This window comes from Podarcis raffonei, chromosome 8, assembly GCF_027172205.1.
Source record: "Podarcis raffonei isolate rPodRaf1 chromosome 8, rPodRaf1.pri, whole genome shotgun sequence".
Taxonomy (NCBI): Eukaryota; Metazoa; Chordata; class Lepidosauria; order Squamata; family Lacertidae; genus Podarcis; species Podarcis raffonei.
Genome location: NC_070609.1, coordinates 74,442,372 through 74,460,573, shown reverse-complemented (window position 1 = coordinate 74,460,573; position 18,202 = coordinate 74,442,372). Strand labels below are relative to the sequence as shown.

Here is an 18,202-nt window from a genome sequence, read left to right as displayed (position 1 = left end):
GAGTGGGGCCCTAAGCTATAGCATGCTTAGCTTATACATAAATCCAGCACAGAAAGCGAAGCTGGGTAGAGAAGAGGGATGTGAAACTGCATCTAACAAGTGTGTATTTTACTACCTGTGAACTGCTATGGAGGCATACAAACAACTCCTTGCTTGGTATCCTGTCTCTGAGAGTGGTAGGATATCTGTAAAAAGTCCAAACTCATAACTTAAGGGGCAGCTTCTTGCTGGTCAAACCAAAGCTATCTCCTGTGGCCTGAGCTCAGGTGTGACAAAGCATCTGAATACCTGTGGGACCTCCCAATGACACTGAACTCCAGCTCCTGTCGATGCCTGCGGGGGGTGATGGGAGTTGTAGTCCAAAACTTCTAGAGAACGGATTGACAGTGGTTTTCCAAAGGGGGCATTACCCGCCCCCCCAGGGGAGAAGTGGGATTGTCTGGAGGGTGCTAGAGGTGTAATTTACTAACAGTCTTTGAATCGCTGGATCAAGTCCATCTATTTTTGTTGAATTAATTGAACTAGTTTTAATTGGATTGTGAATAAATATGCGATTAATCATTACCAGGGGTGCCAACTTGAATAAAATATTGGAGAGGGGGGCAGGTAAGCCCTGCCCTACATAATCACAAGCCGTGGTTCACGCACATCATTTGAACGTCAACGCCTGTCAACTTCGGGGGTGCCCAACTCCCTCAAATATTTTATTGATCGTTACTGTTTTATTGATCATTACTGTTTTAAATGTTATTGTGTTACTGTCTTCCTTAGTGGGTTGTGCAGACCGCTATTCTGAATACAGTGGTACCTCGGGTTAAGTACTTAATTCGTTCTGGAGGTCCGTTCTTCACCTGAAACTGTTCTTAACCTGAAGCACCACTTTAGCTAATGGGGCCTCCTGCTGCCGCTGCACCGCCGCTGCACGATTTCTGTTCTCATCCTGAAGCAAAGTTCTTAACCCGAGGTAATATTTCTGGGTTAGCGGAGTCTGTAACCTGAAGTGTATGTAACCCGAGGTACCACTGTAATGCCTTTTATAGAGTATCCAGGCAGGATGGCGCTGGGCTTGGGTCTATGGAACCAAGGACCCATAAAAGTTTAGGAACTGCTGTTGTTAATGAATGAAAAACCTTGTGAGTGGCATGGGCTGCAGGCAAAGCACCTCCAGTCTTTTCTGCCGCCTTGGTGACCTTCCTTCCTTCTCCCCATCCAGCCCTGAAGAAGCTGAGGGGCTGGGATGACGTAGAGGAGGAGATGGAGGAGATGCGCCTGGAGGACCAGGCGGAGAAAGCCGAGGGGCGGATGTCTGTGCTGACCCTCTTCACCTACCGAGGCCTCCGCTGGCAGCTCATCTCCATCATCGTGATGATGGCGGGGCAGCAGCTCTCTGGGATTAACGCCGTAAGTAAACCAGCATCCCAAGTCGCAATTCAGAGGGTTGTTCTTTCTTTTCTCCATGTGCACTTGAACATAAGTTGGGTGTGATCTGCCTCACTAGAAGGGGATCTAAAAGCAACTTCGCCGTTTCTCCTGACTCTGGCCTATGCATCATGCTTCTTCCTTCGCAGAGGTACCATATTTTTTGCCCTATAGGACGCACTTTTTCCCCTCCAAAAATGAAGGGGAAATGTGTGTGCGTCCTATGGAGCGAATGCAGGCTTTTGCTGAAGCCTGGAGAGCGAGAGGGGTCGGTGCACACCAACCCCTCTCGCTCTCCAGGCTTCAGGTAGCTATCCGCAAGCCTTTGGGGTGCCTGCCGGGCTCAGAAAGCTTGTGGATAGCAGCAAGCTCTGGGAGCGTTCTGGGGGCTGGGGAAGCTCGGGTTTCCCCCGCCCCAGCCCCGCGGCTAAAAACGAAGCCAAGACTGTCTTGGCTTCTTTGCTCTTTGGGGCGGGGGGGGGGGTTTTCTTTATTTCCCCCCCTAAAATCTAGGTGCGGCCTATGGTCCGGTGCACCCTATAGAGCGAAAAATACGATACCTTGCCAGAACAGACCAAAGAGGCCTATCTAAGCCTCTGGATTCCCATCATGCCTAACGATGGATGCTTAAGAACATAAGGAGCCTGTTGGATCAGGCACAGCCTGTATTTTATACTGTATGCTATGCTGCTTTTACAATTAAGTGTTTTAAATTTGTTGTTAGCCGCCCTGAGCCCGGTTTTTGAACCGGGAAGGGTGGGATATAAATAAAATAATAATAATATTATTATTATTATTATTATTATTATTATTATTATTATTCCCATAAGGGCATCCGGTTGGCAACAGAGTACTAGACTAGATGCTCCTTTGGTTTGATCCAGGAGGGCTCTCCCTATGTTCTTACTCACCATTTGCTTCTTGCAAGAGAATCGGACAAATTTACAGAGGTTAAGGCTAGTGGTGATGCCTCTGAATAGCAGTTGCTGAAAACTGGAGGAGAGCAGAGAGCTCTTCTTCTGCTCAAGTCCTGCTTGCGGGTTTTCCACAGCCACGTGTTCAGCTACGGTGAGAACAGGACGCTGGACTATTCCTTCATTGCAGGGGGTTGGACTGGATGACCCTTGGGTACCCGTTCCGACTCTTACCATTCTGTGATTCTATTGGGCTGATCCATCTCGGCACTCTTCTGACGTTCAACGCTTTCCCGCTTGTGGGCATGACTGAATTTCGGTTGCTTGTTTGTCTTTCATCCAACCCCAGGTCTACTACTATGCTGACAGTATCTATAGGAGCTCAGGTGTGGAGGAGAACGATGTGCAGTTCGTGACTGTGGGGACAGGGGCCGTCAACGTCGTGATGACGTTGTTAGCGGTACGGCTTACCATATTGATATTATTATTATTATTATTATTATTATTATTATTATTATTAAGCATCAGAGCTGGGTTGGGTGCTCGGCCTGTATGGGGTGGGGAAGCTTTTTATTATTATTATTATTATTATTATTATTATTATTATTATTTATTTAACAAACCTGGAAGCAAGAAATATTAACATTATCAAGAAAGGGGTTTCAAGGTGGCAGCCAACAAACTGCTCCTTCAAACTGCTCCTCTGATAAGCTTTTAATTGAACCTTATTAATTAATTAATTAATTAATTAATTAATTAATGCATGCATGCATGCATGCTTTTAACATTTTAATACTCTCCTTTTATCTAAGCAAAATAGTAAATATTCCTGTAGTGGGAATTAAGCTGCTTTTGTTATATTCATGCTACTAAAATGATCACTTAAAGAACAGGTTGAAAAACAAGTAGTGAAAACTTGTTTATTAGCACCTCACATTGGAGCTCCCTGGCTATTATGCATGTGCCTTCACTGGGCTCTTTTTCGCGCCTGTTAAAAACATTTTTGTTTCATCAAGCTTACCCAGATATCTAGAACGCTGGTGTGTTTTTTAGTTTTTTTTGCTGGTTTTGATTTTTTGAACGTTTTAAATAGTTGTTTTCATCGTTCTTACCAATAATTTTATTGTTTTGTTCTGCTTTGAGGATTTTTACAGTCAAATTTTTATGAAATAAATCATTTCATTTCAAATTCACTTTTAGTAAAATAAATAAATAAAAACAAATCCATTTAAAGCAGTAAAATATGTACATATGAACTAATAGCGTTCACTGCTAGCAGCAGTTAAGAGGATCAATACTCCCTATAGCTGCATAAAGTAGTTTGTAAAATAGCGGAGTGTGAAAACTGCAGAGATCCAACACGAAAAGCCCCGTTGGACCCAAAAAATGAGAATGTAGGGAGCTTGTCTTGAATCTCCTGGTGTAAGAATTCCATAGCTGTGGTGCCACCACCGAAAGGCCCCCGAATGAATCCCTTGCACACAAATTTACAGGCTGCTCTCTTCCTCCCTAACTTCTAGGTCTTTATCGTCGAGTCCCTGGGGCGGAGAATTCTGCTTCTGGCCGGTTTTGGGATCTGCTGTGTCGCCTGTGCTGTGCTAACGGTGGCTCTGAATCTCAAGGTGCGTTTAGTGAGCATCTTTGCCTGGGCGGGGGCAAGGGGCAGCTGTCCTCACTAAGATTTTCTGCATCTAAAACGTGCAAGTACCAACCACCGTGAAGCATAATAACAGTCCTCTCCTCCACCCTTTCACAGGCTGTAGATTATTTAATAGCCATAGGCCTGGGTAAAGAGGAATGCTTTTGCCTGGCACCTAAAGACATGCAATGATGGCATCAGGCAAGCCTCTCTGAGGAGAGAGTTCCAAAGTTGGGGGCCACCACAGAAAAGGCCCGTTCTCTTGTTGTCAGCCTCCGAACCATAGCTGTCAACTTTCAGATTTGAAAATAAGGGATCAGCAGCCTCAAAAATAAGGGATCAGCAGCCTCACCTGTCCCAGGGACAGTCTATGGGATATCTAACAATCCAGGATAGCAGTGGGAAGCAGTGGGAAACAGCTCTGGAATAAGGGAATTTCCTGCAACAAAAGGGAAGGTTGACAGCTATGCTCCGAACCTCTATGGGATTGGGGACATAGAGAAGGGCCTCAGATGACAAACACAGGATCCGGGTCAGTTTGTATGCAGAGAGGCAAAGCCTTAAGATATTGAGGTCCTGTGTATTATTATCTAGAGCGTTTGTACTCCACCTGTCAGCCAAAAAGGTTGGCCCTGCCTGTCACCTTCCTGCTCCCTAGTCCCAGTCTTGCCCTTCTAGAAATCAGTAGGAAAGAGGAGGATGTGGGGACAAGTAGTTAGCTCTGCCTGTTACTGCTTCTGGGGCAGCCAGTCGTTGAGCTCTGGCTCCCCCTACTGTCGGGCTCCCTGCCTTTCGCCCAACAGGCACCAACCTTCACTGATGTTCGATTGTTCTTGTTTCACTGTTGACGCCTCAACAGGGAAACTGAGAAATGGCTCTAAACAGCAACCCAATTCCTCAACAGCACATCAACGGGATGCCCTACTTGAGTATAGCCTGCGTTATCGCCTATGTCATTGGACACGCTATCGGAGCCAGTAAGTATGCTCAGAAAAATGAATGGTTTCTTTACATCTCTGTACAGTGGTACCTCGGGTTACATACGCTTCAGGTTACAGACTCCGCTAATCCAGAAATAGTGCTTCAGGTTAAGAACTTTGCTTCAGGATGAGAACAGAAATCGTGCTCTGGCGGCATGGCGGCAGAAGGAGGCCCCATTAGCTAAAGTGGTGCTTCAGGTTAAGAACAGTTTCAGGTTAAGTACGGACCTCTGGAACAAATTAAGTACTTAACCCGAGGTACCACTGTAGTATCATTGGTGGTGTGAATCATTATCTTTAATAATCATTTCCCTTGCTCATTCAATCCTTTGCACCTCAGGCTGGGTGAAACTCCTGTCTGGAAACCCCAGGAGCTCCTGCCAGACAGTGTAGATAACACTGAGCTAGATGCACCAAAGGTCTGACTCTGTATAAGGCAGCTTCCGGTGTCCCTGTATCTTAAGGGAAGGGCTGTAGCTTAGTGGTAGAGCATCTGCTTTGCATGCAGAAGGTCCCAGGTTCAATCCCCGGCAGAGTCGTCATCATCATCATCATCTCCAGGTGGGGCTGGGAGAGACCTCTGCCTGAAGCCCTGGAGAGATGTTACCAATCAGTGTAGACCAAGCATGTCCAAAGTCCGTTTGGGGGCCTAATCCAGCCCCCCGGTCGATTTAATCCTGCCCCTGAGGCAGTTTATTTCCTGGGGTAAAAGCTCAACAACTTCAATCCTTAAAAAAGGACAACAATTTTGGTTGGTCCTTTGGTCAGCCCTCACGGCCCTTCACTTCATCAAATCTGGCCCTCCTTGAAGAAAGTTTGGTCTAGACAGTTCTGAGCTAGGTGGACCAATGGTCCGATTCAGTAAAAGGCAGCTTCCTGTTTATTGTGAAATTTCTTCGAAGTGCTTCATTGGAAACAATTCACAAATGTAAAGCAATATCGTAACGCCCTTGTACAAATCTATGGAACAACCTCGCCTCAAAAAGGATATTGTAGAGTTGGAAAAGGTTCAGAAAAGGGTCACCAAAACAATTAAGGGAATTGAATTTTGGACGATTGAAGACAGATAAAAGGAAGTCCTTCTTCACATTGTTAAACTATGGAGCTCCCTTCCAAAGGAGGCAGTGATGGCCACCAACTTGGATGGCTTTGAGACAAATTCCTGGAGGAGATAGCCATTGATGGCTACTAGCCATGATGACTATGCCCTGCCTTTACAGTTGGAGGCAGTCAAGTTTCTAAATACCAGCTGCTGGAGACCATGGGAGGGGAGAGGGCTCTTGTGTTTGAATCCTGCTTGCGGGTTTCCCACAGGTTGGCCACTGTGAGAACAGGATGCTGGACCACCTGGGCCACTGGCTTGATCCAGCAGGCCTTTCTTAACGTCCTTACACACGATAATAAATAATCATCCCTTTCTCCCTTCTCCCAGGCCCGATTCCAAGTGTGATGATAATTGAGATGTTCCTCCAGTCATCTCGCCCAGCGGCATTCATGGTTGGAGGCTCTGTTCACTGGCTTTCAAACTTCACAGTGGGTCTGGTCTTCCAATACATGGATGTAAGGAAGTTGTGGATTCGTAACAATTCTGCTTAAGGCGATTCAGTTTTATACAGGGGCACAGAATATGTTTCTCTTCAGGACAGCCTTCAGAGCATTACTATGATTTACCCAGCCCAGAGGCCTCCACTTTTGTCAGGATCAGATTGGGACCCTCCTGGCTCCTTCTTATCACTGGATCCCTGATGGCTTGGAAGCTGTAATACTGTCCTTTGGCCATCTAGTGTGGTGGCGCTGCAGTGCAGGCCAACTCTTTTCTATGCAAATTGCCCTGGGGTTGCCGCTCTAGGCACCCAAGCCATGCTGCCGAAATTCCCTACTCCAAGTCCCTAAATGCTTCCTGTCTGATGGCTCATGGCAAGTGCTAGGCTTTGACAATGGTAGACATTCACTAAGGCCCACCCTAGTGGGGACTTTAGCAGAATCAAACGGTAAAGTTTTTCTGCTTTGGGTTACAAGAGGGAAAGGGAATATTTTGCAGCTCGGGGGCCATGTTCCTTTCTGTGCAACCTTCCAGGGGCCACATGCCACTGCTGGGAGGGTTACACGACAGAGATTTGCTTCTCTTCAATAGAGGGTTGTCAACTCAATGTTGAAATGAATAGACCCAAGTTTGTTGTGTCCATTAATCTGAATGGGACTACTCTGAGCAAGACAAGCACTGCATACAACTCAGTGTGGTCCTAAATCGAGCCAACATCCCAATGCATTTTGAACCTGGTGAGGTTCTTCTGGAGTAAAGAGTAGGGGAAACAAAATCAGTTTCTAGTAACTCATCATTCTCATCTCATCTCTCCCTCCCTCTCCTGTTCTCACTTATTTTTCCTCTATATAGCAAGGACTCGGGGCCTATTCCTTCCTCATTTTCTGCGGCATCTGCTTGCTCACCGTCATTTACATCTTCCTGGTAGTCCCCGAAACCAAGAACAAAACCTTCATGGAAATCAACCAGATCATGGCGAAGAGGAACGGCACGGAAGAAGAGGCAGACAAAGAGGAGCTGAAGGATTTCGCCACCATCTCACAGCCTTACAGCAAGAAAGCCGAGGCGCAGAGGAACAGCGCCCTTTAAGACGCCTCTGGTCCCTTGCCCAGGAGTGGCTGAAGCCCAACTCTCCTCCAGCCGTCTTGGTGGGACATGCCATGCTTCGAATTTCCTTCCCCTCCCCGCATTGTCGTGGGCGAGGTGTAAATAACCCCGTGTAGCTGTGCCCTCCAGTACCCTCCTTGCTACATCCTTCTCACATGGACAAAAACTCCCACCAGCACCTGTCCACCCAAAAAGATACTGCCCTTTCTCTAGCATCAAAGACTTTGCCATTTCTGGATGCCTTGCCTGTAATTCACCTGTTCAAGACATATTTCTGAAGAACCAAGATGGGGAACTTATTCCCAGTTCGGAAGCGTTTCCAAAGACGGTAACTGAGTTTGGAGGATGTTGGCAAAGTGATCTGCAGGCAGATGTGGGTTTGGTTGTTAGGCTGCTGTGAATCCATCTGACCTGAGATTCACTGTATGGCTGGACCCAAAATCCTCTTAGAAATGTAGCGTTTCCTCTCTGCATTTCAGCGCAGGGGGAAGCATTTCCTTCTCACGAAGCCATGCTGCTTACGCTGGGGTAAGGTGAACAGACAATTCTTCTGCCTTCACATCCCACAAACTGAAGCACAGACCTGGGGATGTACTCGGAGGTGACTCACGATAATCTGATTTTAGACACCTAGCATGCAATTCCTCTTTGCCAAAGGCAGAGGACGTGCCAAAATTCAGCGCCTTGTAAAAGATACGAACAATAATCAAGCGAGGCTGCACGGGAAAGTCTCACAGAGCTGGAAGGGGTCTCAAGAGCATCCAACCGTGTTTAACAATTTTCCATGTTATGTGGAAATCAGGGACTTTGGCTGAGGCTTTGACACCCCCTATCACAGCAGTGGGGGACATAATTGTGCCCCCCAGACTCTCTGCCATTGACCCACAAGACCATTTCAGCCAAGCCACAGGCCATCTTATTGGAGGGTTTCTAGTAGACCCATCAAAGAGAATGAACATGACTACCTTAGATTCATGCATTCCAGTGGGTCTGCACTGAGCATAATTCAGTTGGATACAATCCTGAGATCTTGTAGGACGCCAGGTGCAGGCAGGTAAAGACCTGACCCAGCCAAAAAGGGCTTCGCCAAACCTACCCACCCCCCAATCAGCCCTAGTGCAACACAAACCTAGAGGCCTTTTATCTGCTGCAGCCCTTATTTTAACTTTGCATGGGGGTGGGCATGTGACAGAGTTCCTGTTTCGCTGCAGGAAGCCCTGCCAATGGAAAAAAGTGAAACTCTATATCTGTCCAATGCCTGCACTGACATTTCTAGCCTTAAAAAGCCCCCACGCCCAACTTGATGTGGTTCCTAACGAGGTCTCAAATGACACAGTGGACCCCGAATAATTCTGAATTCCTTGCTGGAGAGAGTGTGTGTGTGTCTGCAGCAGGGTCAAGATGTTTTGGCACCTATCTCTGCTCGTTAAGGAAGTGAAAGGAGTCTGTTACAACACAGTTTTTAACCTCAGCTCTTCCCCTGCTGCATTGGTATCAATTGCCAGGCTATAATGGTTATAACTAAAACACTAATTTTAATCATTTTGATTTTCATTAAAGCACTAGGTAAAGGTAAAGGTACCCCTGCCCGTACGGGCCAGTCTTGACAGACTCTGGGGTTGTGCGCCCATCTCACTCAAGAGGCCAGGGGCCAGCGCTGTCCGGAGACACTTCCGGGTCACGTGGCCAGCGTGACAAAGCTGCTCTGGCGAGCCAGAGCCGCACACGGAAACGCCGTTTACCTTCCCGCTGGTAAGCGGTCCCTATTTATCTACTTGCACCCGGAGGTGCTTTCGAACTGCTAGGTTGGCAGGCGCTGGGACCGAGCAACGGGAGCGCACCCCGCCGCGGGGATTCGAACCGCCGACCTTTCGATCGGCAAGCCCTAGGCGCTGAGGCTTTTACCCACAGCGCCACCCGCGTCCCATTAAAGCACTAGTGGAGCTCTAATTCTGATTCAGCCTTAGCTGAACAGGCAAATAAGTCTAGAAGGCGGTATCCCTTGAAGGCCTTCCATCTGACCGGCTTAAGATTTTACTGTCTGCTTTTCCTGAAAGTAGACATTTTTCTTACCACCTACAAACAATCATAAAAATTTGCAATTTAATTTTAAGCACAATTTGTGTGCTTTACACTTACCATGTGCTTTAAAAAGTGGTGAACGGGTCTCCTTGCTTGTGGATGAAGTGAGGAATATAATACACATTTGACTTTTTAAATTATTGTTATTTTAGTATTGAACTGGGTTATTTTAGAGGGGAAAGCAGGTTTTTAGGATTAAGGGATGTATAACACACATTCTAAGGGACGCGGGTGGCGTTGTGGTCTAAACCACTGAGCTTGCCGATCAGAAGGTCGGCGGTTTGAATCCCCGCAACGGGGTGAGCTCCCGTTGCTTGGTCCCTGCTCCTGCCAACCTAGCAATTTGAAGGCACGTCAAAGTGCAAGTAGATAAAAAGGTAAGGTAAGTTAAACAATGTTTCCATGTGCTGCTCTGGTTGCGCCGAAGTGGCTTAGTCATGCTGGCCACATGACCTGGAAAAACTGTCTGTGGAGTGGACAAACGCTAGCTCCCTCGGCCTGCAAAGTGAGATGAGCGCTGCAACCCCAGAGTTGTTCGTGACTGGACTTAACTGTCAGGGGTCCTTTACCTTTAGCACACATTCTGGTTTAAATCTGTGTTTTGCTGCTGTACACCCGGCAGTGGATTATCTCAGCCAAGGGATACTGGCCAAGTCAGTGGAGGCTGGTTCATTAAGGGCAAATCCGTTTGCCCTAAGCCACACTCCACCTGCCTGCTTTATTCCTCAACAGAAAGTGTAGCTTCTTTCCCTTTAGTTTCAGTATTGACCTTATAGAACCCAACGGAGGATGGGGACAAAACTACAGTCAGACGGCTCGGTCTGTCATTTACTCTGGCTCCATCTGCTGGTGAGCTCCCTGTCTTACACCCTACCAGTTGCAACTGGAACCAGCCACCTCTGGCCCAAGGAAGGAAATGGCAGAGAACTGATAAACGCAGGTGGTTTTTGTATCAACAGAACTAACAATTTCTCTCACACCGAACAGACTTGATTCTCCTGGGTGGTGTGTATATATGGAAACAAACCAAAACCCCTTTCACATAGAAAACTCAGATTAGAATAGTGTTAACCTAGCCTTGCCCTTGACATGCTAGCTTTCCACATGCAACCTGAAGTGGCAGAGCCAGGTGAACCACCTATGTGTGAATTAGGCTTGCCTGAGTGGGTCCCTTTTCCTGGCCCAGTACTAAAGACTTTTTAAAAAAATAAAACCCAGAACAAAGGATTAATTGCTTTAAAACAAGGCAAATTGTTGGTCCATCTAGCTCAGTGCTGCCTACACTGACTGGCAGTGACTCTCAGGTTTCAGGCAGGGGATATATTCTCAGCTATACTAGGAGATGCTGGGGGATTGAACCTGGGACCTTCTGTGTGCAAGGCAGATGCTTTACCACTGAGCTATTGCTCTGGGGTTCCATAGAGGGCTCTTTCCCAGCCTTATCTGAAGCTGCCTGGGACTGAATCTGTGGCTCTCTAGATGAAGCTATGGTCTCAGCCGCACACTCCATTTATTGGGATGCTCAGCTGGTCTCAACAATCAAGGTGGGATCTCATAATTGACCCGAGCTGTCCTAAGGAATAGGCAATGCAATCAAATGCTTGTTTTTCAAGAATTTTGAGTCCCAGCATGTTCAGTTGATCTTGCTGCCCAGTAAGTTTTGAGCTTCAACCTAAATCTCCCAGTTTTATTATGGGTTTCTGTTTACTCACTGTCTGCCCCCTCCCATCCATTTTCAATTGTTGCTTGTTTGGACTTCATATAACAAGACACACAAGTTTAATCACAATCGCAAGTGCCTCCAGATTGCCAATTATTAAGCATCCATTTTAATACATTTGCAAGAGGTTAAATGAATCTGCATCACAGCAAGTATTAATCCACAGTTTCCAGCTCATTTCCTCCTTCACTTTCCTTATTGCAAAAAGAGAAGTGGATTTGTTCTGCAGACACTCCCAAGCAACTATAATGGTGCAACCTGAATTTGTCAGTATATGATTGAATCCCTCTTGAAAATAGTGACGGTCTGGAAGCGCCCTTGGTTTCAAGGTGTATGATGAGTTTCTCACCTGCCCCACAAAACAACAAAACAGTATTTGTCTATGAACAAAGGGGAAGAGTGTTTAAAAAGACAATTTTGTAAAAGGAGTGGATATTGTGTGTGTTGTTTGCTGGTTGATTGTTATTTTTCATCTCCCTGGAAGGGGGATACCTTTTGTACAAAAGATCATTGTCTATTTTTGTAAATAGAGCAAAAAATAAAAAATAAAAGCCATCTTATAAAGCCTGAAAAAACACACAAGGATGTTTAGTGTTGCTAAAACTCAGGAATGACAAGCCAGGTTTAACTGGTGCATACTTTATTATCATTATAACATGGTTGTACTGCCTCTACGAGCCAAAGAAGAAAACAAAAAAACCCAAACATGTTTGTTTTGCCATGAAATGCACACAGCAGTGGTTTAATCCCCTCTCCAGTTTCGCAGGTGGAGTTGATTGAGGTTAAGCCCTAAGGGGTTTGCAAATAATTCTGCTTCAAAGAGAGGCCTGTGTCCTCCTGTTTTCATAAACCTAAGCTCAGTCCTCGGATCACACCCAGATGATTTATCCAATCAATGTTTGGAGGTCTGTAAACCTCTCTGATTTAAATTCAAATGTGGTTTTTCTCAGGATCACGCCTGCAGGCTAATCTTCGCTTCCGAAACAAAATGGCAGTAACCATATATCAGGAAGTATATATATCTATCCATGCATGAAATAAGGTTCAGTTGCGTATTTTGAAAGCTGGAACAAACAATGTCACCAATACACACACACACACACATACACACACACATCAGGATCCTATGAAGTGCAGATGTTGCATCAATGACACCCATGCAGATATGAAAGCCTGTCTCCTGGAGGACATGTTTTCGGGACTTAAGAGAACAGGCCAAGCAGGGATCTAGGATGGCTCTGAATCATGCAAAATGTTTAGGCAGATAGGTAGTCATCTCTACACACTGTACATTTAACACACTCTTACACCGCTTTTTAACAAGGCATAGCTTCCCCCAAAGTAATCCTGGGAACAGTAGTTTGTTAAGGGTGCCAAGAGTGGTTAGGAAACCCCTTGCAGAGCTATAGTTCCCAGCACCCTTAAACTACAGCTCCCAAGATTCTCTAGGGGAAGAGAGTGGTGTAAAGGCAGCTTTCAATGAACGGTGAGGATGTGACCCAGACTTGATGGGGATGGGAAGAGGGTGGGGGTCTCCTTCCCAGCCCTCACATTAGCCACACAGGGCTAAACCTGCCAGCTAATCTAAGGCTTTGTCTATCTCTCATCACTGCCTTGATAAGGAGGACTCTGTGTGGCACAAACAGGTGATTTACCTTCACTTCTCCCAGGGTCCCTCTCTACAGGGATTATCATGCTATGCAGGGAGAAGTATCTGAAATGCAGACAATTCTACATGATCTCACAAACAGGCCGCCAAACAACAACAAAAAATCGAGTACAACCAGAATGAGGTTTTCTTTTTCTCTCCGCCTCTCGCCCTCTCCTGCAGTTTGTGTTCATTTCCATTCCATGCTGACATAATCGGTAATAAACATGAAAGAAATATGGGGCACTCTCCTCATCGCATGGCGAGATTTTCCTGCAACGAGAATATCCCCTCCTCTCCCCTCAAGGATCTGGCCCAGTCCTTAGAAGACCTAGAGAAGCTCTCGGCGTGGAAGGAGAATCAGTCTATAATCTGGATATCTTGAAGGAAAGGTGGGGAGTAAAGACTACATTTGCGTCCCAACCAATCAGGGTTTGTTTTTTTTTAACCTCACAGCACGGATTCATGCCTGATCAGCGAGAATCACCCGCAGCTGGTGCCAGCATCCACCACCACTCCCCCCCACAAGGTCATGGGTGTTTCGCCCCAAGATATGATATCCCCCTTCTGGTTGTCATGTTTGCACAGGGTGAGCTCCTGGACGTCGTCGTTGTCTAAGAGGCTGCTCCAGAGGTTGACGTGGCTCATCCAACCAGAAAACGGGTTGGCAAAGATGTCCATCACAGGGTTCTTGTACTTCCCAAGGAGCGCCTTCCCACCGCTCTGGATCACGTAGCCTCTCTGGACGTCCTTGACCATGCCCTTGGCTCCGTTGACCCACAGGTTGACGGTGCCCGAGTCGGAAGCCCAGGTGATGCAGTGGTGGACCCACTCCTCAGACCTGCGGTGCAAGTCAAACTGCACCGAGGTGCCCCCAATGGTCACGCCCACACTGATGCCCACGGTGACCACCAGCTCGTTGTCCCTCTCCGGGGTGGAGTAGAAGAAGACCGTTTGCCGCCCTTCGTTCAGGTTCTGGGCCCAGAAGCAAAGCGTGAAGGTTTTGAGCATCATGGCCTGCAGGGGGCGCACCTCGGCGTAGCTGGCCGTGTTGTCGCGGGAGAAGTAAAGAGCTTGGGCGTGGACCGGGATGTGACCTGGAAGAACCAATCAGAACCTCTCAGGCATGGGCTGGGTTTGAACGGACACTTGGGACCCACCAGTATAAAGTTTACGGCATGCAATGCCTTAAGAGAGAATATTATGAAAATGATTTATAGGTGGTACATGACCCCAGTCAAGCTTGCAAAAATTTATCATTTGCCCAATAATAAATGCTGGAAATGTAATGAAACTGAAGGTACTTTCTATCACCTTTGGTGGACATGCCCAAAGATTAAGGCTTTCTGGGAAATGATTTATAATGAAATGAAAAAGGTGCTTAAATGCACTTTCGTGAAGAAACCAGAGGCCTTCCTCCTGGGCATGGTAGGCCAATTGGTGCCAAAGAAAGACAGGACGTTTTTTATGTATGCGACAACAGCAGCAAGAGTACTTTTAGCAAAGTATTGGAAGACACAAGAACTACCCACACTGGAAGAATGGCAGACGAAGGTGATTGATTATATGGGACTGGCTGAGATGACCGGCAGAATCCGCGACCAAGGGAAAGAGACGGTGGAGGAAGATTGGAAGAAATTTAAAGTTTATCTTAAGAACTGTTGTAAAATTAATGAATGCTAAAATGTCTTGAGTAATGCAAAATAGAATTGCAGCGATAAACAATTGGATATGAGAAAAAGGATTTAAAGGAAGTGTTATAAGTAATTGAAATTAGGGGTTGCTGGAAAGATTTAAAACAGGGATGCAGAAAAAGGAGGTATGGGGAAGTCGCTGAAAGAAGGTTTAAGGAAAAGAAGGTTAAGAAATTATACGTGTTTATATGTTTGTTTGTTTATGTATTGTTTTGTATTGTCTTTTAATATGTGTTGAAAAATTAATAAAAAAATTATAAAAAAAAAATGAACGGACACTTGGGACAACCCATCGAAACTGCTCATTCAACGATAGGCTGGTTCTCTTCCAGCGGAACCATAACCCACTGCCCTTTGTTTAAGGGGATGTGAGCAGCTGGATTAATTCAGGGTGAATTTGAAAACATTCCTGTCCTAAAATTTACAGCATGCTGTATGTTGAAGGAAAATTATAATGATGTATCGCTGGTATTTAACCCCTACTGAATTAGCAAAAGGGATGTGGGTGGCGGTGTGGTCTAAACCATTGAGCCTCTTGGGCTTGCCGATCAGAAGGTTGGCGGTTCAAATCCCCGCCACGGGGTGAGCTCCCATTGCTTGGTCCCTGCTCCTGCCAACCTGGCAGTTCAAAAGCACGCCAAAAATGCAAGTAGATAAATAGGTACCACTCCGGCGGGAAGGTAAATGGCGTTTCCGTGTGCTGCTCTGGTTTTGCCAGAAGCGGCTCAGTCATGCTGGCCACATGACCCGGCTCCCTCGGCCAGTAAAGCGAGATGAGAGCCACAACCCCAGAGTCGTCTGCAATTGGACTTAACTGTCAGGGGTCCTTTACATTTTTAAATTAGCAAAAATGTATAGAACTGCTTCAGATGTATGTTGGAAGTGTAAGGAGAAGGAAGGCACGTTCTACCACATGTGGTGGATGTGCAGGATAACCAAAGCATTCTGGGATATGATATATAATGAGTTGAATTTTTTTTTATTAAAATAATGTTTGTAGAAAAATCAGAAGCTATTCTATTAGGAATTCTAGATGCAGGAATACCAAAAGAGTAGAAAAGACTATTTATGTATGCAACGACAGTAGCACGGGTGCTACTGGCCTAAAGATAGAAAGAAGATAAAGTCCCCACCAGGAACGAATGGCTGATAAAGATGATGGATTACGCCAAAATGGCAAAAGTGACCAGGAAAATCAGAAATCAGGAAGATAGAAACTTTAACAAGGAATGGGAAAAATTTATAAGTTATTTAAGAGAACACTTCAAACAACTAAAAACTTTGGCAGGATTATAGCAACACTTGTGATGTATGAAAAACTAAGGTAAAAATGGATTTTTAAGATAAATGGAGAAACTATAAGATGCAGTAGAAAAAGTTTGACAATGGAAACCATGGAGGGGTGGAGGGAAATCTAAGGGTTCAGGGAATCCTATATGCTTATGATTATTAATGTTTAAATTCAAGTGTATATTGTAAAACTGAATATATATATATTTTTAAAGAAAACATTCCTGTCCACCCAGGCATTTAGTAGCTGAGGGATGCAATTCCCGGCGACCCGAAGATCACTGGATAGAAGAATGTTTTTAATCGCAAGTGGGTTTTTTTTAGATGTTTTCAATTCTTATCATTTTTAAGTGTTTTAACCTGTTTTAAAATGTGTTTGCTATGTTTTTGTTTGTAAATTTGTTTGGTGCCCTGGGCTCCTTGGAGAGGGAGGTCAGGGCCTAAATCCAATAAATAAGAAGTCTCCTAGCAACTTGCAAAATTTAAGAACAGAAAACGTGCCATAAATAATCAGGGCGTGGGGAGGGGAAGAAGTCTTATTCTCTTACCAGGTTTCCCCATGATAGCCAGAACGTGCTTCTTCATCGCCTGCAGCTGAGTCCGTATTTCATCAAGTGTGGAAGAGACGGTCGACGGGTGACACATTTCTGGAGTGATGGAAGGATAATGATAGTTAGGCTTAATCCTCTTCTTATTTTTATATACAGGCATACCTTGGTTGTTAGCCACCCTGAGCCTGGTCTTGGCTGGGGAGGGCGGGGTATAAATAATTTATTATTATTATTATTATTATTATTATTATTATTATTTGAACAGCTTAGTTCTCAGACATTTTTGGCTCCCAGACGCCGTAAACCCGGAAGTGACTGTTCTGGTTTGCGCACTATTTTTGGAAGCCAAACATCCGACAGGGATCTTCCTGCAGGCAATCAGAAGCCACACTTTGCTTTCCGAAGGTTTTGGAAGTCCAACGGACCTCCAGAACGGATTCCGTTCGACTTCCAAGGTGTCGGTGTCTCCACTGCGACCGAGCTGATAAAGCTCATTTTCCTCCGGAATCACCCCCGACGAATAATTAACGACCTGAGCCTTTGATGAGGCCTCAGGCACATTCCCGTTCAGCAAAGTTTCCAAAGCAGCAGAAGTGATGAGATTTATGGCTACATGCTGTGCTTTATTACTAAGCTACGCAGAGAGCAAAGAAAAATACATCGTCTCCCTGTGAGAGCAGAGAGCAACTGAACAACAAAGGAACAGGAAACCAGTAACGTCACATCGTCTCCTCTCCCGTGAGACTTCCAACAGTATGGAATGTGTCTGGAATGTAAACAGAGTCCTGTGACTCTAAGCAGCTGCTCAGTGGCAAACAGAAACTAACACAAGGTATGACTGTAGTCTCAGCAGTGCTTTCTGCATTAACATAAGCCAGGCTTATGCTAGGGGAGAAGGCTCTTGTGCTCGGGTCTTGCTTGGGTGCTTGCCACTGGGGCATGTGGCTGGGCACTGTGAGAACAGGGTGCTGGACTAGATGAGCCTTTGGCCTGATCCAGCAGGCTCTTCTCATGCTTTTAAGGCCTAGAGTCCTCCACTCCTGTCGCCTGCCTCCCTGCTGGCCTTAAGCTACTCAATTGTACCTTTGGTAACCTTGGCTTGGAAAGACGATTGGACTATCCGGTCATTGAGGGGCTGGACGTGGCGGTAATCGTTCCTCAGGGTATTGTTCTCCCAGTCCAATAAGGCGTTCTCCAGCAGCTTAACCTACCAAGAGAGCCAATCAATATGTTCAAGAATAACAGGAATCTCCTCCTCCTTGACATTCCACCTCTGTCCTGCCTTTGGAAACAGAACTGCAAGGCTCCTTCCCATTCGAAGGCTTGCTGCAGACCCGACCTAGAGCTCCCTCTCAGTCATAAAATCCCCAGTATCTTTAACCACCTATAATTCCCAAAATTCTTTGGAGGGCACAATGTGGCAAATATGCTTTAAATGCATGCTGTTTATGTAGCCTGTTGTGACGTGGGGTTTGTGATTTCAGCTCTCTTGACATAATATGCTGGAGACAGTTCTGTAGTAACACTTCTTTATTAAAGCAAACAAGACTGAGAACTGAGGAGGGGAGAGCTACATTTATAGGGACAGGGAACTAGCTAGAAAGGATACATTTTG

The 18,202-nt window shown here is 45.8% G+C and overlaps 3 protein-coding genes and 1 non-coding gene across 6 annotated transcripts in view; 3 read left to right on the top strand and 1 right to left on the bottom strand.

Annotated features, from left to right (window-relative positions):
• LOC128419761 (solute carrier family 2, facilitated glucose transporter member 5-like) overlaps nucleotides 1-11,468 on the top strand; it is a 45,812-nt gene extending 34,344 nt beyond the window's left edge. For both annotated transcript variants that reach the window (XM_053400856.1, XM_053400855.1), the window contains exons 7-13: nucleotides 1,214-1,401; nucleotides 2,683-2,793; nucleotides 3,854-3,955; nucleotides 4,877-4,949; nucleotides 6,385-6,512; nucleotides 7,348-9,168; nucleotides 9,542-11,468. In XM_053400856.1, the coding sequence (XP_053256831.1) occupies nucleotides 1,214-1,401; nucleotides 2,683-2,793; nucleotides 3,854-3,955; nucleotides 4,877-4,949; nucleotides 6,385-6,512; nucleotides 7,348-7,584 (839 nt within the window). In that variant the 3' untranslated portion in view covers nucleotides 7,585-9,168; nucleotides 9,542-11,468. The remainder of the gene's footprint in view (nucleotides 1-1,213; nucleotides 1,402-2,682; nucleotides 2,794-3,853; nucleotides 3,956-4,876; nucleotides 4,950-6,384; nucleotides 6,513-7,347; nucleotides 9,169-9,541) is intronic.
• ENO1 (enolase 1) overlaps nucleotides 1-18,202 on the top strand; it is a 167,372-nt gene that overhangs the window by 96,769 nt on the left and 52,401 nt on the right. The gene's annotated exons all lie outside the window — the stretch shown is intronic.
• Nucleotides 5,422-5,491, top strand: TRNAA-UGC (transfer RNA alanine (anticodon UGC)). The gene has a single exon. It is a non-coding gene; the product is annotated as a tRNA-Ala (tRNA).
• Nucleotides 12,028-18,202, bottom strand: part of CA6 (carbonic anhydrase 6) — a 30,308-nt gene continuing 24,133 nt past the window's right edge. For both annotated transcript variants that reach the window (XM_053400857.1, XM_053400858.1), the window contains exons 8-10: nucleotides 17,671-17,794; nucleotides 16,585-16,683; nucleotides 12,028-14,149 (exon numbers count right to left, since the gene is read on the bottom strand). In XM_053400857.1, coding sequence (XP_053256832.1) covers nucleotides 13,536-14,149; nucleotides 16,585-16,683; nucleotides 17,671-17,794 — 837 coding nt within the window. In that variant the 3' untranslated portion in view covers nucleotides 12,028-13,535. The remainder of the gene's footprint in view (nucleotides 14,150-16,584; nucleotides 16,684-17,670; nucleotides 17,795-18,202) is intronic.